The 24,360-nt window shown below is 39.6% G+C and overlaps 2 protein-coding genes across 3 annotated transcripts in view; one reads left to right on the top strand and one right to left on the bottom strand.

Moving 5' to 3' along the window:
- Window positions 1–14,800, bottom strand: part of LOC137298861 (protein Wnt-10a-like) — an 87,290-nt gene extending 72,490 nt beyond the window's left edge. The window contains exon 1 of the mRNA XM_067831199.1: window positions 14,740–14,800. The gene's annotated coding sequence lies outside the window, so the exon portion shown is untranslated. The remainder of the gene's footprint in view (window positions 1–14,739) is intronic.
- On the top strand, window positions 1,341–23,575 carry LOC137298862 (protein Wnt-6-like). Of its 2 annotated transcripts, XM_067831201.1 has the most exons (6): window positions 1,341–1,599; window positions 1,773–1,857; window positions 2,283–3,055; window positions 13,758–13,978; window positions 21,502–21,779; window positions 22,304–23,575. In XM_067831201.1, exons 3-6 carry the CDS (start codon window positions 2,982–2,984, stop codon window positions 22,763–22,765), a joined length of 1,035 nt encoding a protein of 344 aa, XP_067687302.1. In that variant the 5' UTR covers window positions 1,341–1,599; window positions 1,773–1,857; window positions 2,283–2,981; the 3' UTR covers window positions 22,766–23,575. The 2 variants fall into 2 exon arrangements, with proteins under 2 accessions (XP_067687302.1, XP_067687301.1); XM_067831200.1 differs by lacking the exon at window positions 1,341–1,599 and having other exon boundaries at window positions 1,776–1,857; window positions 2,283–2,436.
- The last annotated feature ends 785 nt before the right edge of the window (window positions 23,576–24,360 follow it).

Here is a 24,360-nt window from a genome sequence, read left to right as displayed (position 1 = left end):
AATATTGCTCATACGGTTAGACACTGAACCACACTGATGATGAACCCTTTGAAACACATTCAGGACTATATCACAGACATCAGAGAGACCCACACCGAGGATTGGTTGACTGTCAGTACATAGAACCACGCTGAGGAATTGCTTCTCATTTTATAGATAACAACACATTTAGAACCTGTTACCAATTTTTGTATACACTACAACTAGTCAAGAATTGTTCAAAAGAATATTTTACCTTGTTATTATAACACAAATAACACACTTATATAAATGTTGGAGTTCATTAGTTGAGTTCAACGGATACAACTGTCCTAAATTGGAGTTTATGGGAATAGAATCCATTTGGCGCATGCGTCACTTCTCAGTGCCGTCATTATTTACTGTGATGTCATCATATTACCACATGGTTATCTGTAGGTCAGCGTTTTACATCAACTCTAAAGCAGTAAATTGCTACATCACATATTCAGTCGTGAACGAAGTGTGTAAAGGTTGAATATCGAGCTACAGACATACAGTTTTTAAAATGATTTATGGACTGGACTTCGTTGTTAGGTCAGTAGTACAGATCATTATCATTGTTATGGACAACGGTTTCTCTTCTGTGGGTGGCATCCTGATATTAGGGAACGGTTTCGTTAAATCATGTACAGGTTGTCGATAGGTTGATGCCTGCCGAAGACCATTTGCATGCAATGTCACCTGACTCCTCACAGTGTTTTAGGCAGCAACATATAGAGATAGTTCACATGGCAAACTGATTTATTGAAGTCAATATGTCTCGGTTATAGATTATAGATATACACGTTTGTGAGGAAACATGTGAAATATTCCCAAATGACACTGAACAGGCTGTTTCTATCTGATGTCACTTCACACAGAAGCATATTGACATAAAGCTAAATTAAGTATCCAAGTAAAAACAGGCAATAGTCAATCCGATGCGCATGAAGGCAATAACCATTTCCCGTGATATACTGGTGTAAATGGTAAACCCAATTACACCATGAGGCGTTTTAAGTATCAAAGGGCAAGCAACAAGCCAAAATGATGTGGTTAATTCTTTATGTTACATAGAACGAGGGTTGATATTTGGCTAGGAACCAGCATCAGGCAAGTTTAGAGCAGGTATACACAAGTGCGCGTCCGCATCACCGCCACACGGAAGTATCGGTGCGCCAAAACATATTCCCTCTCCCACGTGTTGACTGGGAGGAGAGTAGAGTCACTGTGATGCCGCCTTAGGAGAGAGGGCTTGTGGTATCACAGATGAAATCGTTGAGAGCTCTTAGTTGTTCATTGAACTAAGGAGGTTACAATTTAGATTACAGCCTCGCTTTAGAAGCTGACTAGTCATCTGACCTCCAACTCACGACCCGGCCCCCGTCTCTCTGCTCTCTTGCAGGTTTCTCTTTAAAGAAAGACGAATTAAGAGCTAATACGATGTTGCCCATCCCGAAACATCGACCTTTTATTGGACCTTTGTGCCTGACTATAGTCCCTCATTTCGACTCAACACAGAAAAAGAATACAGCGCAAAATTTCATTTGTGGATTTTAAAATTAGTCTTGTTGATAGCTCCTCCCGGACTCCTGTTTAGTAAGTATGATATATTTAGTAGCTATTTAATAATGACCATGGGATTAAGTGAATAAATCGGTATTTAAAAAGAAAACTGTAAGAATCTTAAACACGTGTGAAATAAAACAAATCACATGAACATGTGCAAATAACTGTTCTGTCGTACAATCATCAACATTCCTCTATCGCAGATGCGACACGAAAGGAAAGTGTACAATCTTCTCTAGACACTGGATAAACATACAGCTCCTGTGTTTAAAAGGGAGTGTTATCAAGGTAAGGACTTCATCAACAGTGATATATTCAGTCTTTCTTTCATCACTTCTCACTTGACATCTACAATTTATGGAGGAATATTAGCAATACTAATCAAAGAGATATTCTAACAGACTCTAAACACTAAATAATAGTTGATCACTTTATATCTCCCAGGAAACTTATTGTCCACAATTAGGAGAATGACGATAGACCATGGGTGACACTTTATAGAAGGATGCTGCGGCGAGGTACAGCCTGGGCTGGGGTTGTAAAGCGAATTGCTTCAATATTACCACTGAGCGGACGACACTCACTTGACGGCTTTGTTGGGGGATTCATATCGAGCCAATTTTAGTGGAGAGGTGATCTCTGTCTGTCTGCAATCAATGGAGCGTGTCCACCACAGACAAAACTAGCATTTCATACTTGTTTTTTTTTTTCAGGTAAGCTACCACTGGACGGCGGATCGTTTCGTGTTTGGAGACATACTCTAGGTGTAGTAGCAGAGGACTAGAGTATGGCCGGGTTTTGTGTGCGCACAGACTATAGCGACAGTAAAAACTACGGGTATATATGTCTCTACAGGCAAATATACGGGTAAGCTAACTCCCTAGACATCTGACTTACCACCCGTCCTCCTCTATGGAGAACACGGCACCCCCCTAGCGACGAAATAGGTGCACGGTGCAGCCGGCTAGGAAAGTGCCATTTTTTATCTTTTATGATGAAAGTTTGTTCAAAGAATTGGGGCTAGTCTGTGAGGTTCTCATCTCAGACAACATCTGCGAAGTACATCGGTGTAGAAGCCAACACGGGAGTTTTATTACCTAAGTGAGAATAAGAAAAGATCCACATTCTACACATTGGTTGGTCGCCTGGACTTCGCTCTACGTCTTCAACACATTTCACAAATGATCATTTTTTGAAGGAGTTGGAATTCAGTGATTCAAGCAGGTAGTGCTGCCAAGAACTAAACAAAAGTATAGAATGCTTTGAACGACCGAATGAAAAAGTCTTGTGTGACAATGAAAATGGTACCGAAGATATGTGTTGTTACTGCACTCGTTGATTAGATGTATGCCAAGTGACACCAGGGACATCCACCCACGTTGAAGAGGTGGCCGGAGAACAGCGACACGACCATGCGCATTCAAGGGATACTTATATGTCTTTATTTTTATCTTATCTTCCCGACCAATATTATTGGCCTTTGGTGGTAAGTAAATTGTATGACATATTTAGTTCTGTAGTATGAGAATATGAAGCTATAGATTCTTATATTATTTACCTTTCATTGATAATTAAGTGATAACTAACAGTAACATTGAAGATGGAATATGTATCGCTTGAATTATGTTCAGAAACTAATGTATTAGGCTACAGTTCGAATTCATCTGCCTAAAATAGAAGTGTTAAAATGTTTAAAGAGATCAATAAGTGAATGGTCCTTGATGGTCAGCTGAATGCATGTACATTTCAAGAAGCATTTCAAAAGAACACCTGACAGTTTCGATATTACGGACGTGATCACTGAGGACATTCGAGCGCATTTAAGATAGCAGTTATATTTCCAGTGCTAATGTATTTGTTGGTGTATTTGTGTGGAAGAATAAGACAACACTAAGAATATGGAAATTCGTTAACATTGTAATCTATAGTTCTCGCATGTCTTCTCTTACACTCGAAAGAGTCAAACATGTTGGAAATAAGGGCAAATTTACTGTGAGATTACGGGCTGGAAAACAAACACTGGAAAAGTTGGGGTGTCGGACGGCGGCACTGGGGGAGGGCGGCGTGCCTCGGAGAGTTTTGGTGGGGGTTGGGGGAGGTGGGGGGAGATACAGTCAATATATTGGTAAAAATATTTCATCTTTCACTACAAATGCGCCCCACAAACGCTAAATTATACCCTCGTGTTAATAATCTTCCGCCTTTAAAATATGTACATATATACACTAGACATCCGTATGTCGTGAAGTGTGTACGATACGTCGATATATGGGAGAGGTACTCTGGAGAGGGGATATACCGAAAGTTCTTTCAACAGGAGAGCGGCATATTAATAACTTGCAATAATCTGACGCAAGTTTATTGATTTAAGATAAAACCTTGCTCATATCGTTCCAGCTGTTTGCAGATAAATGTGCGGGAGTTACTGCATTCTACTTAAACACTGCCGACGAAACGTTTAAACTAATGGACTTTTTCGTTCAATTAACTCGCGCTAAATCCTATAATATAAAACTATGATTCGCATTGAGAGTAGATGGAAAAAGTATTTCACTTGAAGTAACTCTTCAAACGAGGTTTATAAGTGTGTCCGGGCGGTACTACCCGGGACTGTCTCAGCTACTCACATGCGGACAACACACACTGTTCATAGACAATGCACACGCCTCGTGACAAAACACACTTGAAAAACTAAAAATGTGTCTGTTTCAAATAAATCTAATTATAAATCAACATTCATTTTTCCCTCGGTAACTGAATGCTGAAAGTACTGGTCGTTTTCTATCTACCGGCTACTAGTGACGCTGTTTTCCCACTAGTCCTCGGTAACAGTGAGCTGATCACTTGACAATGAAGCTGGGCAGATTTCGAGAGCGATCAGTTTCTCTTCTGTACATTATAATTGTAACAAAAGTACACGATACATTTTCCGTGTCATTTAATGTTGTTGTGTTGAGAAGCAACTACATTATCGTAAAATCGCAAATTTCATATATTAGGTTTAAGCTTAACAAACTGACAGGATTTGTCCAGTGTAGGCCTTATTTCTACGTTTAGGATAAGTGGGTATCGATGCATGTCTCAGGGAATTACTGTCACAGTGTGTTGGTTGTTATAGAAGTAGTCACACATGAAAAAATGCTTGCATTAAAATTCTGAGAACGCTTCAAATTAAAATATGTTGCGAAGTGCGAGGTGTGTGCAGCTTGGGGTATACAGCGGGTTTGTCGGGGAGTCGGCTAACGGACGACAGACACACATCAAAGTTCCGCCGTGGCAAGCCGGGTCGCAAGGTCAACCCGGGGCTTCAAACACGGCCTTTACACGCCAATAGCAGCGACTTCGCAAAGCGAAAGGAATTAACTTGAACCGTTTGAAAGACACTCTCAATTCTTTATTAGACGGATAGGAATGCTTTCAAATTGGGAAAAGTAAAGAATTGTGCTCTATATTGCTGTACATTCGAATGATAGGTTATTGAAAGAGGACAAGACTCCTGCAATAATAGTTAATCAAATGCGACTTAACATGTTAGCTTTCCCGTGTGTTGAATAGCTTGTCAAGTAAGCGCTGTCTCAAGCGACTTAAAGGATCACGTTATAGCATGAACGGACCCATATACCACACTGTACGATGGTCTCTCAAGTAAATACAACACCCAAAATCTTCTAATAATCTGGTGTCTAACAACCCGAACTCGTTCCACACATAAATAACGTAGAATATACTTGGCTACATTTGGATAGCTCTAGTCAAGTGGCATCATTCATTCTTGTCAGATAGTAGTGATGGAGCTACAAATAAGTACAATTAGAGTTTCGAGTATGTACATTAATCTCTCTATATAAGTAATAGACATAATTTCATGGTTGAAAAGATATCGACAACATTTCAATTATGCTCGACTGAATGAGCGTTTGTGTTAAATGTGCAATGTGGAAATATCGAGACATACCAGTTCAAATACATAAGTGAATCTTTGGCATTGCTTTTTCAAAAGGCCAAGTATGGTCGTGAAGCAGACCTATCATTGTTAAGATGTAGTGTATGTAGTAATCAATGATAAAATTAGAAAGGAAGCTATAGGTGTAATAATTTGTTTAAAGCTATTTGTCTTATAAATAGGACAATATATTTACCGAGTCAAGTCTCTGCGCCGTTAAATGTAAAATAAACAAATATATCAAGTGGTGCGTAGAGGAAAACGTAACATATAATCCAATATTTGATCCGCAATTTAAATAATTATTCTGTATTGATTTAAGGGAAATAAAAGTAGATGGTTATATTTTCAGCGTGTAGTGTGTTTGTGGTGATATTTTAACTGTGCCGAATATGACATTCCTAGACGTTGGGACATGCTTGAGGTAATGTTGTTTGCTGTTTAGCAGTACCCTTCATATACGGTTTAGAACCTCGACTTAACACAGGTACCTGCTGGTCAGAGTGTTATGTCTAATAAAATGTGTTAGCATATTCCAGTAGAAATAAATATGAATTGAAAAATGAGTTCGCGAAATTCTGTTCCGTAGGCCATGTTCAATTGATTTCGGGAGATACCTCTTGTTTGCTGGAAGCGTGTGTTGACCGCGGGTAGTGCTTCAAGTGTCTACTGACTAGTCAGCAGGGGCATCCACTATTGTAGGGTTAACACGTTTCATATGAAAATATTATGACCGTTTGAAAATCTACTACAAAAGCAAACGGAGACTTCTAAATACATCTTATGATCACTACATGTATGGCGTTACAGGTAGGACTTCTTTCATCATGTGATCTGTAACACTGTCAGTCCAAGTATTGTCTAAGATTTCGAGGACAAATAATTAACTGCCAAAATATTCATAATAATGTTTCTACTGAACAACGCTGCAACTTGGATGTATGAATGGCAAGGAAGAGAAAGATGCAACGGTTCAGCGATACATTCTGAAAGTGAATCGGTTTCAATAGTTCCTGTTCAGGGCTGAGAAGTAATGTTTTTGATGTGACAGTGAACAATAACATAGTCGTGTTAGGGACAGTCGGGCGCTCTTGTCGTGTGAAATGCCCCTATGGGTTGTATATAATGAGGCCGGGTGACTGTCTAATTACTCTGTAGTGTACACGTAGGAATGTAAGGGCGAGGGTAGACTGTCCATACGAACTGTAGTATGAAGACTAGTGCACTTGCGAGAGCGATGGGTGGCTATCTGCATATCACGTAGTGAGAAGAGCCGTTGAAGTAGAACGGTGGTCTACTATATGTACCTGTAACTGAGCAACTTGATACCACCATCGTACACTGGTGCTTATTTGAACTGTCTGATGTAATAAACTGCAAGAGCGGACATAAAATCTTCTGACTATCGCTAGCATTGCTTTTGTGATATATCGAAAGATTGTTAACGCAACAGCCCTGGCTTCAGTGTAAACTGTATCAATACAGGCATTTAGTATAAGTTGTTCACTGGTCACAGGGGGGGGGGGGGGGGCATGGTTGATGTACCCTGCATGTTTGTGTATGTTCACTATGTTCCCCCGGACACGTCAATGTTTTCAACTGTTTGAAGCATGGGTATCGATCGGATCGTACACTTCAGTTAAGTTGTGTCAATCTTGCAGCTTGCTCTTTTACCCACAGGTATTGTCTTAAAATCGCCTCGGTGTAATTCCCCTTCTTAATATCCACAGGGACTTCATTTGAACGCTTTGTGAAAAAAACGTATTTATTGGAGTGCAAGGCAAATCGTTTCGTAGGCATCGCTAGATTTTGCAGACGACACAAGAAAAATAGAATTTAGAATTCACTAAACTCCCCTCCATCGATTTGCTTTCCCAAAACATCGGTATTTTCCGTGCATCATGCATGACTCAATGTTATTCGAGATGAAGAAGTAATACAATGAAGTACCGAATGAGTTGCCATTGGCAGCGGGGTACATTGCAATGTACCTCGCTTGTAAGAGGGGTACACTGACAATAACTAAATAAGAGTGCTTAGCCAATCAGAAAGTGACATTTATGTCTGAGGTAAGATAAGGAACATTATAAAATCTGCAACACTGGTCAGTCAGCAGGGTGCTTCACAAGTACGTGGTGCTTCATAGTAACTGATTTGTTATCAGGTCAAACTGGACACATATGATTGCAAACAGAAAATGTGAATAAAATAAGTTAATTAAGTGACAAAAAAGAAACAAAATGATGCTGAATGAAGGTTGGATGATTTTACAAATAAACCGTGAAACTAATCATATGTTTGCCAAAACACAAAGGCGGCACAAAGGCGGTATCTGTCTATGTATTAACATATACCTAGAACAGTGCTGGCCGCTAGAGACATGAACACTTTGTGTTTTCTAATTTACGTTTTAGTCATGTATGGTGTCAGGAAACAAAATGATGGTACCTACCACAGGGTAGATAGAGATGTGTGCAAAGATGAATGTCTACTGTAGGCAGATGAATGTGCTTTGTATGAAAATGATCAACTTATACACACGACTGAAATATACATATTAAGGATACCTGAAGTAAAAAGGTCACAGACCATCTTACACTAAAACACAAAAACTCCATCTACACTCTAATAACATATTAACTGAAATGAAATGGTATTATCCGATTGCAGTAAATACAAGACTTCAAAGATGTCCGTTAGCATATGCCCCTGTCTCTGAGTGCGTGCGTGCGAGAGTGTGTGCATGTGCGTATGTGCGTTCATGTATGTGTGTAAAGACAGCTTAAGGTGTATATAGTAACGTGTCTAGACTGACTGGCTGGGCTCAACGACCTAGTAGGTTGCATTTAGTAACAAATGTTGACTGTCAAGTTGAGTTGTAAGACCGTGTAAGGTGTGTGTATATAGTACGAATGTTGAGTGTCAAGTGGGCTGTAGGACTGTGTAAGGTGTACATAGTAACGAATGTAGAAGATCAAGATGGGTTGAAAGACCTGGTAGGCTGCATATAGTACGGATGTTCACTGTCAAGATAGGTTGAATGCCGTAACGAATGTTGACTGTCATGATGGGTTTCAAGATGTTTGCAGTCATTTATGTTCTCTGTGTCAGTGGGATCAATTTTTTAAAAAAGGTAGGATGTATGTTGGCCGTCAAGATGGGTTCAATGACATGTGGACTGTCGCAAGTAGAGTGAAATGTAAAGACTTGGTGGGGTGTATATGAATGGCATTAAATTGTGTAGTGTTCGTAGTGTGTGTATTGAATGTCCAAACTGTGAAAATGGACTATGTATTATCAATGCCCCCTGTCTTATTATGAATGTCCACAGCGTGCATATTGGATTTCCATATTGTGTATTATAAATGCTCGTAACATACATACATACATGCATGCATGCATGCATGCATACATACATACATACATACATACATACATACATACATACATACATACATACATACATACATACATACATACATACATACATAGTGTCTATAAATGTCCGTAGAGTCTATAATTGTTCGTATATATATATATAATGACTGTCTATTGTGTGTATGATGTCCGCTATGTGTGTAATGAATGTCCGCAGTGTGTGCAATAAGCGTCCGCGATGTATGTAATGAATGTCCGCTATGTGTGTATAGTGAGTGTAATGAATGTCCGTAGTGTGCGTGATGGATGTCCGTAGCATATGTAACACATGTCCTTAGTGTGTGCAATAAATGTCCGTATTGTGTGAAATGAATGTCCGTAGTGTGTGTAATGAATGCCGTAGTTCGAGTATTGAATGTCCACAATGTTTGTAGGGAACGCCCTTAGTGTGTGCAATGAATGCCCACAGGTTGTGTAAAGAAAGCCGTAGTGTTTGTGATGTATGTCCACAGTGTGTGTAGTGAATGTCCACAGTGTGTGTAATGAATGTCCGTAGTGTGTGTATTGAGTGTCCGAAGTGTGTGTCAGGAACTGCCTTAGTGTGGGCAATGAACCTCCGTGTCGGTAATGAATGTCCTTAGCTTGTATACTGAATGTCCGTAGTGTGTATATTGAATGTCCGTGGTGTGTATATTGAATGTCCGTAGTGTGTATATTGAGTGTCCGTAGTGTGTGTGTGTGTGTGTCTAAGAGAGAGAGAGAGAGAGAGAGAGAGAGAGAGAGAGAGAGATGAATATGCGGACTGTGAGTGTATTGAATGTCCGCGGTGTGTGTAATATATGCCCAAGGTGTGTGTGATAAATGTCCGTAGTTTGTGTAATGGATGTTTGTAGTCTGTGTGTTGAATGTCCGCAGTGAGTGACTTGAATGTATGCAGTGATTGTAATGGAAATCCTTCGTTTGTGTTAAGAACGTTCTTAGTGTCTGAAATGAATATGCGTAGTGTGTGTGATGAGTGTCCGCACAGTATGTCCGCACGGTAATGTATGTCGTAAGTGTCCGTTGTTTACATGATGAATGTCTGTTTGATGTCCGTAATGTGTGTAATGACTGTCCGTAGTAAGTGTAATGAATGTATGTAGTAACTGTAATGGATGTCCGCTGTGAGTGCAATGTATGTCAGTAGTGTGTGTGCTGAATGTCACTGGTGTCTGTGTAATGAATATCGTCAGTTTGTGTAATGATTATCCATGGTGTGTCCTGACAATGTCCACAGTGTGTGTAGTAAATGTAGGGTGTGCTGTGAATATCCACCGTTTGTGTAATGAATGGTGTGTGTAATGTCTGAATGTATAACATGTGTGTTTCATATCCGCAGTGTGTGTAGAGACCGTCCATAGTGTTCGTGTGTTATAAATAATAAAACATGTACAATGAGTGCCAACAGTGATTACATAGTTAGTACATTATGTCTACACTGTATGTACTAGTAGAGAGTCTGTATGTATGTACACATTATTAACTGCCTAGGTATAATATCCCACAGAGTTGTGCCAGCAAATTGTCCATAATGTAATGGTACTTCATGGAAAATTCCCTTTGTACATACTCATTCTCAAGACCACCTTTGCGCACATTACGAATACCGTATTTTACGTATTATATACAATGTGTAAATGCATAATTTATATGGTATATACATAATATTCAAAATGTATACAAACATAAGTCTCAAAGAGAATGCAAACATATCCAAACAGTCAATATATTTATCATCTATGTCGTAAACATGTGTAATCCCTAAAACCTACATGATATTCACATTGTATATATACCCAATCTAGTAAAAATGTATACATTCACAACCCTCATTACATAAGCATATGTCCCGCCTGTAAACATGTATGATGTCCAAAATGTATGCGCACACTTTTCAAAATGATATAAAATAATTTTACATAAAAAGTTTTTAAAGTGTACACTTACATAATATCCATCGTATATATTACGTGTCACTGGTGTATTCATACAACATGTCTCTGGTGTATACATACATAATCCCTCTGGTGTACATAACATCTCTTGTGTATACATATCAATCTCCCGAGGTAAACACGCATAAAGTCCACAGTGTGCACATACCTGTTACCTGTAATGTGGATACACAGAAATAACACAAAGTTACATATATACCATAGCAGTGATGGAAGGAATGTGAAAAGTACCTCGAAAGGATCAGTGGAAAAATACATTTTTTATGCGTCATAAGTATATATAGGCTGTCCACACGTGTTCATTTTGAATTGTGTTTGCATCCAGACATGTTTAGCCTACACAAAGATACAAATTCTACATAGAGACTGATTACAGACTTCACATGCAAAGTATAAGGACCCAAGTTTCAAACTCATACTGACGCAGTGTTTGCATACATACTGATGCAGTGATTTCATACATACTGATGCAGTAATTTCATGCATACTGACGCAGTGACTGCATGCATACTGATCGTTGTGTTCACACAATTTGCCTGCAGTGTGATTGTAGATATTGACTGGGTGTTCACATTATGCTGACAAAGTATTCACATATACATAAGTACGCGATTCACATATATATTATATGCGTGATGACACATTGTTCAGATACATAATGACAGGTTGTTCACGTGCATAATTAAGCCGTGTTAAATATACATAATGAAACTGTTCGCGTACATTATGTGATAAAATTTCGCATGTTTCATGTACACAACGACCTAAATCAGAAAGTATTAAGAGGTCATTTATATTCTTTGAGGACCTGAATTTTCCTTCCAGTAAGTTATTCAGCAAATGAACATTCTCTTCCCCTAGAATCCTAATATTAAACTATAGGTTTGTTGCATTCAATATGTGATATGTGATCAATGTTTGAACATGCGTATCGAACATAGGGGCATGTTAATACCACTTCACTTCACAAAGTCGACATTGTAGACATGAAGTAAGCCGATAGTGATTGTGTTCATATTGTTGACAGTGTTTGTATACACATTCACGTCATTGTTTACAGATGTGTATCAACTGTGTTGAAATATATACCGTTGGCAGTACTTATGTTCACTTTACTGACAGTGTTTTGGAAAGGATGAATGATATGTAAGTTAGCACATGTCAACAGTATTCAAATGTAGAATATTTATATTACCCAGAAAACAATACAATACTTATAATGTGTAAACAAAGAGAATGTGTACAAGTTGAACATGCTGAATGTTGACTTTTTTTCACACATGATACATACGATGTGTACATACAGACTATACCTGCTGTGACATACTTTGCCTTTTAGGTTCACTTTGAATCTGTTTCCTTTTAGTAACGAGACTGGTTATTCTCTGGCGTTGACATGGTATGTTTACATAGACAATGTTGGTATTATTTACAATACAGTATATCCTTAACATAGTTTGACTATACAGAATGTCGACAGTGATCGAATACATAGTTGCACTACATTCTAACTGGAGGAACGAGTATATCCTTTCTAAAGCACAACAAGTCTCTTCCCCCATCAGCATCTATATCGACACGCAAGGGAACATACTTGACGCAGACTAGCATGGAGACAGGTGTTTTAGGAATAGAAGGCGGAGCAGACTATAGGTAGGGGTGGGTTGAGGATGGGGGGTGCGGTGAGAATGGGGGGTGGGCTGAGGATGGCTTGAATGTACGAGGGTTTGGGGGAGGTGAAGCTGTTGGTGTTGGAACGGGCTGATGGGGCTAAGTGTAGATACTGAGAAAGCCAAAGTGAGCAATGACTGAATTCATACCTGACTGTACAATACAAACCAATACTCAGATATGCAGTCCGATATTACCCCATGGATGATATCAAACTCTTGTGATAGATTATCCATGGGTGTGAACTAAAGACATCGAAACATTGTGTTGCATTATATAAAGCTAGATTTTGAACAGCTATATATCTACTTCATGTTAAGCGCTACACACGTCATCTATGCACCACCCACCTTAGAAGAATACTTCATACCATTCCCTGTACGTGTGGCATGTAAACTGAGGTAGTAACATGGATAGTTAGAACGCTTGACTAAGTAAGTCCACTTGCCCGTCCCTTAAGCATTCGGGATATGTGTCACCGCCTTACCAGGAACTTCATTACTAACATTACTGAACTAATTTACAGTCAGCATAACAGTTATGGTAATCAAATAATAGTTAAGGTCATGATCGAAGAAAGATCATCTTGGGAAAGTAAATCCCGACGCCCCTACTCATACAAAACCTTCCAGCTGGAGCTCTTGATGTTAACATGTCAGAGAAAAGTCGTCAACTCGCTCTTAGGCATCAGTATTGGTCATTGTCCTTATACACAGTAACACACATCAGTCTCTTTTCTCTTGTTTTACAGTAGTTGTAATCATATTGGGAATGCGTGGTTTGGAACGTTATTAACGCCAAACGTATCGCTCAGCAAGACATAGCCGATATGTTCGAAGTGATGCAGTCTGTGGGTCTGTGGTTTGCAGACATCGTATGTATGTATGTATGTATGTATGTATGTATGTATGTATGTATGTATGTATGTATGTGCGTGCGTGCGTCCGTGCGTGTATGTTTGTGTATGTGTATGATGGATTGATGGAAGGATCGATGGATGGATGATTACAAATGTAATATGTTTCAGTTATATTATGATGTTCTACTGACTGCGGTGTGTAGTGTATGCTTTCGTTACTAAATACGTTCTTAATGTCTTTACATTACGTACATGTTATACTTTGCTTCAATACATACTCGATCTTTCTTAACTTTATCGGTACCATGGTATATGATACATTCATGTTATTTGCTTTCTTCAGGGCAGTTGGTAGCCCCCTGGTGATGGACCCGAACAGCATCTGCCGCAAGACGCGGCGACTGGCAGGTAAACAGCGCGCCATATGCAGGAAGGAGCCGGAAATTGTAGAAGAAGTGGCAAAAGGAGCGAAGATGGCGCTCATTGAATGTCAGTATCAGTTCCGAAATCGTCGTTGGAACTGCACAACTGCTCGTCGGTCAATATCAAAGATTCTACGAAAAGGTAAGTACTCTCTATCATCTGATCATTTCACGGAGGCTAAAGTGTTATGGGAATAATAAAAAATAACACCTGTAAAGTGCAGTTTGATATACAAACAGCTGCTGATGACGTTGTCTACAAACCCTCCAGCTCACGCAAGGTTGGACCTGCGCCCTTTTCCTCCCTCACAAGCTCACGCGACGTAATACAGCTAAACTAGCGACTGCTACAGTACGCGCTATACACTACAGAATATACCAGACTAGCGTAAGTTACTTAACAAATAGGATTTCTTACGCACTGCATGTATGTATGTATGTATGTATGTATGTGTGTGTGTGTGTGTGTGTGTGCGTGCGTGCCTGCGTGTGTCTGTTCGTGTGTGTGCGAGGGAGGGCATGAAGAGATTTAACATGAACACTATGTAGTGTAACGATTTCTAAAACTGTTTATCAGAGACATGTTGTAATTTTAGAGGTCACCTTTGAACATAATGACAAGTATGCACAAAATTGTATTTTTATGTCACAAAGAGAACATAGATTTACATACATGCAGTCAAAACAGCCTCCTACCGTACGGTCTCAGTACGTAGCAATACTTGCGCAGGTACCCTACCACTTGAACAACTACATACGTTTTACAGTGTTAGTTTACATTTGCTACTCAATATGAAATATTTATACAATGCATAATCTAATACCTGAACATTGTGATATTCAAGCATAGTACGAACACGGTTACTGCATAATATAAGGACAAGAGAAAGTGGAGGAACTCACCGACATTCTTCTTGCTGGTAGAAGTGAGCTTTACTAACTCTTGTGAGGCCAATAGAACCACTACCGTTTATTCACCACATGGCCGTATCCCTGCCTCTTTCTAATACGTAAAGAATGTTTTTTTATAGAAAAAGAGGCCATTTTTGCAGAATTCCTGTCTGCAACTAAGGGTCATTTAATTAAAAGATCAAAGGAAGGGAGTTCTGTGAAGTCTATACACATCACAGGAATGGATGTAGAGAAGCAGCGATCAGATTTCACTTCAAAGACTTCAAGAAAATATTATCTGGCTCTCAGTGCCAGCGGCTGGCAGTCCGCGGAAACCGTTATGCGCATACAGTATAATTGCTACTTTGGTAGTCGAAAGTGATCATATTTACGGCACAGCTTTCCGTTTGAAGTTGTTCTACAAGAGTAGACATATGGAAAACAAGAACACGCTTTGACAGCCTTAGCAGCTCCACCACTGCGTGAGCGTTGTAAGCAAGTTGTACGATGTTATAGTAGAAGTTAGATGTGACTAGCTGTAGGGTTCGGAAAAGCAGGTACGGCCAGGAATTGGTACGCTGAGGAATAGCTGTATATACGCCGAGGTATGTTTTAACTTCTGTTTACTTTACCGATGTTTTGCAGAGGTATGATGTATTAATGCAAGAACGTGTTGTCAAATATACACAATTAAATGATTTCTCCATACGACACCTTGGCCATCAGAGCGCATGTAGATATCAATGATCTATAGAGCATCTATCATCTATTAATATGTTGATAGAACAGCCATTTGTAATCTTTGAGACAATTACAATAGCAAGTATTTAAAGTATACCCGCACTTGTGGACGCCCAGGGCAGTATGAATGATTATAATCTAATTAGATCAAAATGGATTCGTTTATTGTTTTTCCATGTCAGTAGATATTTGCAGTTGTGGCCACACTGAAAAACGCGTCCACCTTTCTATGGTGGAAATCTGAAGTTCGGTTACTGTCTTCTGAAGTACCCTATGTAGATAATATGTCATCAAATAAAGACTTCCCTTCTGCCTTATACGTCCATGTAACAGTATTTATTCGGCACTGCAGTGAGGAAATGTAGTTTCTTTGAGAAACATTTTTAGAAGTTGTAAAGATGAAGGAAAACCAAGTTCTATGGATCGTCAACTTCTTTTCTGCAATGATACTAACACCATTATCAATTAAGTGATTCAAGAATTTGAAGCAAGGCGAATATGTACATTGCTGCATAGTAATATATATATATACGATTGACAAGGTTCACGTAAACAGGACATGATATTAGTGATTTATTTCAGCAGAGTAGGTTGATGTAGATAGTGTTGAGTTTATACCATTCATGAGTTGGATGTGTAATGGGATGATATAGGTTGGAGTACACTAGTTGTGATTTCAATGCACAAAGGGAAGCACACATGTAGGTTGCTAAATGGAAACTAAGCATCTGAGAGCTTTTTACAGCTCTTGTTATCTATCTCATAGACAGCAATTATAGCAGCACAAGTACAAATATACACTTTCTGCTGCAAGAATGCAATATCAGTTATAATCAGCCCTCGCGCGTCCAAAACGCAGGTGCATCTTGTTCTCATGCTCCTTATAGAGTTCATTGACAAAGCTTGCGGAATCGCATTCCATTCCTCCACTAGAACTCTTCATAGTCCTTGGAGTTCACTTGTGTACACTCGGGTAACCAAGTTCAGCCCACTGATGTCTAGCGAACATGCTGTTCGCTGCTTAAGGAATTCCATGACAGTCCTAGCCCTATGAGGCTGGTAAAGGGGTTCGACCATAAAAGCTATGCATAGTTTGCAGGAATGATACTGATATAGGAGCCAGAATCTCTTCCCGATAAAGCTGCCCGGTAGGATTACCCTCGACCACTTGCAGTGGAGTATATCCAGTTGGTGTTATCCCTGCTCAAACCAGGGCCGACCCCTCGCCAAATCGGTTATGTGTGGCCACAGTTGCATCTGCGATGTGCTCTCCATTGCAACGATAAATCCTTTGACGGCCATCATGGAAGGACAAACTGAATCTGCTTTTATCTGTGAAGGGCACACGATAACATTGGCGTTGATTCCAGCGGTCATGGTACCTCCTCCATTTCAAATGCGCCTGCCTGTGACGTGGTGTTATTGGTGGATGAACTGCAGGTCGGTTACGGAGTCCGCCTGTCCTTAAACGTCGATGAACGGTGTATCTGGATATCCTTACATTTTTAACATTGAAGTGTTCTGTATGAAGATCTACTGCGTTAATGAATCTGTGTTAATCATGTGCCTACCACCTCGAACTACTGCGATTCTGGGGCGACCTGGTTCCGCGGACTCATTGGCTTGAAATCTCTGCCACAGTCTGCCAATAGCACTCTGACTCACACTAAAGCGGACAGTAGCCTGCCACCGATTTTGACCAAATACCAAAATGCCTATAGCCTGACTCCCTATCAGCAAGTGTCAAATGTAAGCTTCAAACTTCAAACAGGTAACCTGAACAATGAACCACAGAGACAAGGCATTTATGCAAATGTATTGTCCTCCACTTTTCACATGGATAGAACGACTTGCATGTGCAAATCATTGACATTAAGTGGCAGTTGGGTTTCCATACTGACAATTTGATAAAACAAACAAACAAAAAACCAGATGTGAAAGAATGTATCGGACGTTAAAGAACGTACACAGGAAAATTTAAAGGAACCGTTACAGCACCCGAGTGATAAAACCGTATTTCAAGCCAATGAATCTTGCAGAAACCCCTCCACCACCAAGTGCATATTTTACATGCTTTTTCATACCCAAATGAATCTTAAAGACGTACCACCAAGTGAATCTTGTAGACTCCCCTGCACCACCACGTAATCCTGTAGAATCACCTACACAACCAAGTGAATCTTGTAGAATCTCCTCCACTGCAAACTGAATCTTGTAGAAGTCCTTCAACAGCAGGTTAATCCTGTAGACTTTCCAGCAACACCGAGTGACTCTTGTAGAAGTTCCTGCACCACGAAGGGAATTTTTGAGACGCATCTGCACCACCATTTGAATCCTGTAGAATCACCTACACAACCATGTGAATCTTGCAGAAGTTCCTCCACCAACAGGTTAGTCTTGTAGACATTCCAGCACCACCAAGTGACTCTTGTAGAAGTTCCAGCACCACGAAGTGAATTTTGTTCAAGCCCTGCATCACCAAATGAATCTTGTAGAGTCTCCTGACCACCAAGTAAATCTTTGAGACGCTTCTGCACCACTAAGTGAATCCTGTAGAATCACCTACGCAACCATGTGAATCTTCTAGAATCTCCTGCACTACCAAGTGAATCTTGTAGAAGCTCCTGCACACCAGGTTAATCTTGTAGACTTTCCAGCACCACCAAGTGACTCTTGTAGAATCTCCTGCACTACCAACTGAATCTTGTAGACGCTCCAGCACCCTCAAGTGAATCCTGTAAAAGTTCCGTCAACACCAAGTGAATCTTGCAAACGTTCTTGCACCACCAAGTGAATCCTGTAGAATCGCCTGCACCACTTAGAGAATCTTGTAGACGCTCCTGCACCATCAATGTGAAAGTTTCTGAACCATGTAAAAGTTTCTGCACCACCAGTTAACTGATTCCTGTAGAACCTCCTGCATCACAGTGTGAATCTTTCAGACGCTACTGCACCACCAAGTGAATCCTGTAGAATCACCTACACAACCAAGTGAATCTTGTAGAAGTTCCTCCACCAACAGGTTAGTCTTGTAGACATTCCAGCACCACCAAGTGAATCCTTTAAAAGTGAATCTTGCACCATGAAGTGAATCCTGCAAAGTCTCTGCACCACCATGTGAATTTTGTAGACGTTTCTGCAACGCCAATTAAGTGAATCCTGTAGAATCTCCTGCACCACAGTGTGAATCTTCCAGACGCTTCTGCACCACCAGGTGAATCGTGTAGAAGCTTCTATACTACCAAGTGCATTTTATAAATGAATCTTATCGACGTTCCTTCACCACCAAGTGAATGATGTAGAATCTACTGCACCCCCAAATGAACTTTCTGTAGTTCCTGCACCGCCAGTTGTTGGTATCGTCTAGATAGTATGAATGTCGTTTAAAATAGGATGTTCAGTAGTAAATGGTGTCATATACAAAGTGTATATTTAATGTTGTAAACCATGTAGTAATATGTAAGTGTAACTGCAAGAAGTGATGCGAAATGAATGTTGTAATCTATGATGTGGTGTGTAGTGAGAGTTGTAATCTATGAAGTGGCATGTACTGAATGCGATAATCTATGAAGTGGCATGTACTGAATGTTGTAATCTGTGAGGATGCATGTTCTGAATGTTGTAATCTGTGAGGATGCATGTACTGAATGTTGTAATCTGTGAGGATGCATGTACTGAATGTTGTAATCTGTGAGGATGCATGTTCTCAATGTTGTAATCTGTGAGGATGCATGTACTGAATGTTGTAATCTGTGAGGATGCATGTACTGAATGTTGTAATCTGTGAGGATGCATGTTCTGAATGTTGTAATCTGTGAGGATGCATGTTCTGAATGTTGTAATCTGTGAGGATGCATGTACTGAATGTTGTAGTCTATGAAGTGGCATGTACTCAATGTTGTAGTTTATGAAGTGGCATGTACTGAATGTTGTAATCTTTGAAGTTATATGTACTGAATGTTGTAATCTTTGAAGTTATGTGTACTGAATGTTGTAATCTATGAAGTGGTGTGTATTGGGATGTTGTAAATCACATGGCTTAATGTGTTATCAGTATCGACGTTCATTGATCGTGGGTGGATGACTTTCATCCATACAATATAATCAACTGAACTGTATCAACAGTGCCATTCACGGATGACCACATGAACTAAATCTAAGCCGTTGCCATAACAACGTATTGCAAAATTTGAAACACATGTGCATGGGATGTTTGGTGACCATTAGGACAAACATTAGGACGACAAGTACACATAGATACAACACACATACATTTTCTGCTGGGTGAACAGAGGCATTTCTGAACAAATTCACTTGCCTAAGGGGAGGCCACATGTATCATGGATTGTTGGGGGGCTAAAGTGATGTCCTAGAAACTATCAGTAGTCAAGCTGCCAAAGACGGTCACCCAACCAATGAAATGTTACCTAGGAACTCAAAAACTGCGCACTGCGAAAAGAAATATAAACATTTGATCGTTTTTTTTAATGACCATGCACAAAATGCAATTTTGATTAAATATCGTGTGTAGGGATCTTGATCAGCTAATTTCTATTGAGATACACCAAGAAAACCTTTGACTAATAGGTTTAATAAGTAATGAAGTTTTCTCCCTGGCACAATAGAAACTGGCCGAATTGGCGAACGGAAATGAAAAGTGAAGTGATTCCAACTTTGAAAAACATTTCCCTAAAAGTGAACAATGAACGTGGCACGTTTCATGGTTTTGTGAAAAATATTCATATCACAGGACCTGCTATGGCTGGAGGCGTAATAGTTAGCGCTCGTGGTACTCAGTGGCATGTATTTAATAACGTTCAATAATCACTAGGAACTGCGCTTCTAGGTATCCAGATAATAAACAAAAATCTCAGACATTGCGCTCTTTGTCTGTCAAACAGTTACATGGATATTTCACAAGGAACTGTCGACAAACTTGAATTGCATTTTCTAGTTCTAATCTGTTGAATAAGTGTCAATCTAGTCACCTACGTTTCAATGCCGCAAAGGTTTTGGGGGAACGGAAAAGAACATCATAATACATAAAAAATAAAAACATCGATATGTATTGCAACGACCCGAAATATCATGTGAACTATTGATCCGTAAGACAGACAACGACCAGCCTCAAGATATATGTGCATTATGCATACAGTGAACATTCGGCGCGATGGTGGTCCGTCTTGATTGTCCAGTTCAGCCACGGCTCATACGACTGGGTTAACGTCATACTTAATATATCCCTATGTGTCCATTCTAAAATTTCATTTCTTTCTCATGGACAGGATTGATAGATACGTTTTAATGGCACCTTTATGACGGCCGACATTCCCGAGAATCGAGAAATGACTCTCAAGATATTAGCATTTTACGAACCCAGTCAGCTATGACCTTATTGAAATTATTGTGGGTCATAAAATTGACAAAGCGACAAAGATTGATGTCGTATAAAACAAAGTGGGAGCGAGGTGGCTCTTTCATGTCGTTCGTGTGGGAGCTTGTTTTCTACCAGCTTACTTACCCCCGTGGACACTGACATCTACATTAAAACGCCCCACAGTCACATTCTTTCAACCCACTTTATAGCTTACCGTTTTGAAAAACCTTACATTGTATCTGTCCTGCTAGGTGATGCATACATAAAATTCCTTTCTTGACTGTGTTGTGCGATTTCAGCATGTGTATCTTAAGTGGAATTTTGATATTGCCATTACTTAATGTGATTAAAATTTTTTATTAATTTTGTTGTCAGCAGCAAAAGCTTTAGTACATTATGATGTCAGAATTATTAAAAGACCGAATAGTTTGAATAGTAATACAATATTTTATCACTAAATCTTTGTATATGAAATATGGCACATTAACTATATGAGAGACATTTTATCGCTATTAAAGATAATGTTTTAGTTCGTTTCAGGTTTGACTACTGATGGCCGTAAAGAGTAATACCAAACTGAGCGGATAGTGTTAACTGTAGTTTTGCTACATCGTAATCCACGTGTTGGTGTTACAATATCATACTTGTTGTTTCAGACACAAGGGAAGCTGCATTTGTCTACGCAATTACAGCCGCCGGTGTGGTGTTTGCCGTGACGGAGGCGTGCAGCACTGGCCGCCTGCTCCAGTGTACCTGTGACAACAACATACGGGATGTTGCTACTGATGGCGAGTGGGTGTGGGGAGGATGTGGAGACAATGTAGAGTTCGGCTACCAGAAGTCGAGGGAATTCATGGATGCTAGACGTCGCAAGAAACGACGTGGAGACGTCACAACCCTAATACAACTGCATAATAACGAAGCTGGAAGACAGGTATACACACTCCTTACATGTCCACAATCTGTTAACTGCTTTTTGTTCGCTGAGCATGTTAACATTTTACAAAATAAAAAAAAATGTGCAGTTGAGATGACGCTCATCATATGTGACAACATGTGATCTTTCTGTCTTTCTCTACTTGTGTTATGCCTAGGCACCTGAATATGGCTAAAACAGGCAGGAAAATCTGAGCAAGTTAGTCGTCAAATATGTCTTTTCCAGCATGTTTGACATTTTTTCATCTTCATTGCATACACACTTATCGACTTGGGGCAAGAACGTACTTCCGTTCAAACATTTATAACATGCTTCGTGAAAAATCTCAAAATCTGCTTTTCGATACCTTTTAGCCTGACCTGTACACTTTACTAGCAAGTTTTAAAGGATGTGAATTAGGGTTTAAAAGGTTTCAGTACGAAAATCTATTAATTAAACTGTCCTGTTTGTTTTCAGATTGTTTTGAGAGGTTATTTTTGCAAACACTCTTAAAATTGATCTCTTATGTGTGTTCTTTTCAGGCCGTTACCAGAAACATGAGAAAGGAATGCAAATGTCATGGCTTGTCTGGATCGTGCACGCTCAAGACGTGTTGGAAGAAGATGCCTGTGTTCAAAACAGCCGGTGATGTTCTTAAAAAGAAATTCGATGGAGGAGCAAAAGTTATAATAACAAATGATGGCAAAGGACTAATACCCGAGGGTGACACAATAAAACCTCCTGCCAAGGACGATCTGGTCTATTCAGAAGAGTCACCCAATTTTTGCAAACGGAGCAAAAGATTCGGATCGTTAGGGACAAGGCATCGCGAATGTAACCCCGACTCCCAGGATGTAAGTGGATGCGACCTGATGTGTTGTGGTCGCGGATATACCAAAACGGAAGTGACCGTAAAGAAGAACTGCAAATGTCAGTTTATTTGGTGTTGTGAGGTTGAGTGTGAAACATGTGTGTCGGTGGAGACGGTATATCGTTGTTCCTGACACGCGAAGCATCAAAGCACGGGCAATACCCGTCTGCGTAATGACCAGCGGCATTAGTAGAATATTGTCAAATGTCTACCACCAGTGCCTTTATAACAGCAGGACCAGCCAACATGAAGCAGAGATGGACTTGATACTGTGTAACAGGCGTTGAGAATCCAGCTGCCATGTGTTACCGCTTGTTATCATGTCCTGATGACATGCACTATAGACACCCCTGACAATATGTTCCTTCCACTGTGTCCATGGGACGAGAATAGTTAGGATATTGTGTCTGCTTTAGTGTTGTACATAGGCTGCATCTTTCGAAACAGGCTTTCCAGCAAGCTATATAGTGCGAGACCGAGCAAAAGGTGGGAAGAGTGCCATTGGGATATGATATTTGCTTTGTTAAAATTTGCATTTGCTTTCTTTTACTCGTGATGTCAATACTACTACGAGGTTTAATGTATGTTGGAGATTTACGGTAAAGGGCTGTGAGTGCAGGAAATGTAGACGTAATATGTATAAGCATATCAGATACGTATAATTGTATGTAACTGTACAGTTTAAACTGGAAGGCATTTTCTGCCTCTATATTTCGTTAGTAATTTCTCATGCTTAGTTCGTGACCTAAAGACTTAGTACAATACGTCAAAGTTCCTCATATGTGCTTCTGTCAGGTCGTTTTGTGATCTGGAGCTGTCAACAACGCCACTAATGTTGTTGTGTTTTACTGCTTTATTGTACATATTGATTAATTACATCGATGTTAAGCCGTTAATTGGTGTTCTTCAGGAATCTCATTGCACAATAAACTAAATCAAAGGACACATGTAAGCCAGTATTATTTGCCTTCATTTGAGGGCTTATACTTTCTCCTAACAACAAACAGTTTCATTATTTTTGTCTTGTCTATCACATCCACGTAAAGCAATCACCAGCACCCTCCTCCGTGAAACATAACCAAGCAGATTAAACATCACAATACATATGCCGAGAAGAACATTATGTTGTGATTACCCTAGAATATATTGCAAAATGCTTGAGGAGGTCAGCTTGAGGAAGCCATACCATTCACAAAGGTTTATGGCCTATGAACTTATTCGCAATGGAGAAATAAGGGTATGGACAACATAAATAAGTGGATTCGTTATTCCCACCAGTGACACGTCGACAATCATAAACATATTTCAATTTGTTCTTTAAACATTTCATGCTGATCAGGTATGGAATAGAATTTTAAAATTCATATATGCCTGATAGGTGCCGCCACACAACAATGTGTTACTCTATCGCATTGTCATTGTTAGCATGTCGTTTCTGTGAAATACTTGACTGCAATGAAAATGTTTTTAAAGGATTGTGGATTAAAGGTATTTTTATGTTGATGAGTTCGAGCAGTTACATGGTTATATAGACCCCTACGACCAATCACATGCATTTTGACAAAAAACAATTTATTATTTTATTTCAGTTTATTAGTTTCTATCATTTGATTCATGATCTGTAGGGAACATACTACACACTGATCATTTGTTAACCATCAGAAGGAAATGTTAGGCACATATCTCAATGGCATATGTTCAGAAATTGGAATTATAATGGAAATGATA

This window comes from Haliotis asinina, chromosome 10, assembly GCF_037392515.1.
Source record: "Haliotis asinina isolate JCU_RB_2024 chromosome 10, JCU_Hal_asi_v2, whole genome shotgun sequence".
NCBI classification, from domain to species: Eukaryota; Metazoa; Mollusca; class Gastropoda; order Lepetellida; family Haliotidae; genus Haliotis; species Haliotis asinina.
Note: the sequence above shows the minus strand (reverse complement) of the source record. Positions and strands in the feature narration are given on the sequence as shown.

Bases quoted from the DNA above. Each gene is read 5' to 3' on its own strand.
- LOC137298862 (XM_067831200.1), top strand. From the start codon at position 2,357: ATGGCCGGGTTTTGTGTGCGCACAGACTATAGCGACAGTAAAAACTAC. The intron at 2,437-13,757 runs GTAAGCTAACTC...TGCTTTCTTCAG, and splicing joins CTCTACAGGCAAATATACGG to GGCAGTTGGTAGCCCCCTGG. The intron at 13,979-21,501 runs GTAAGTACTCTC...TTGTTGTTTCAG, and splicing joins ATCAAAGATTCTACGAAAAG to ACACAAGGGAAGCTGCATTT.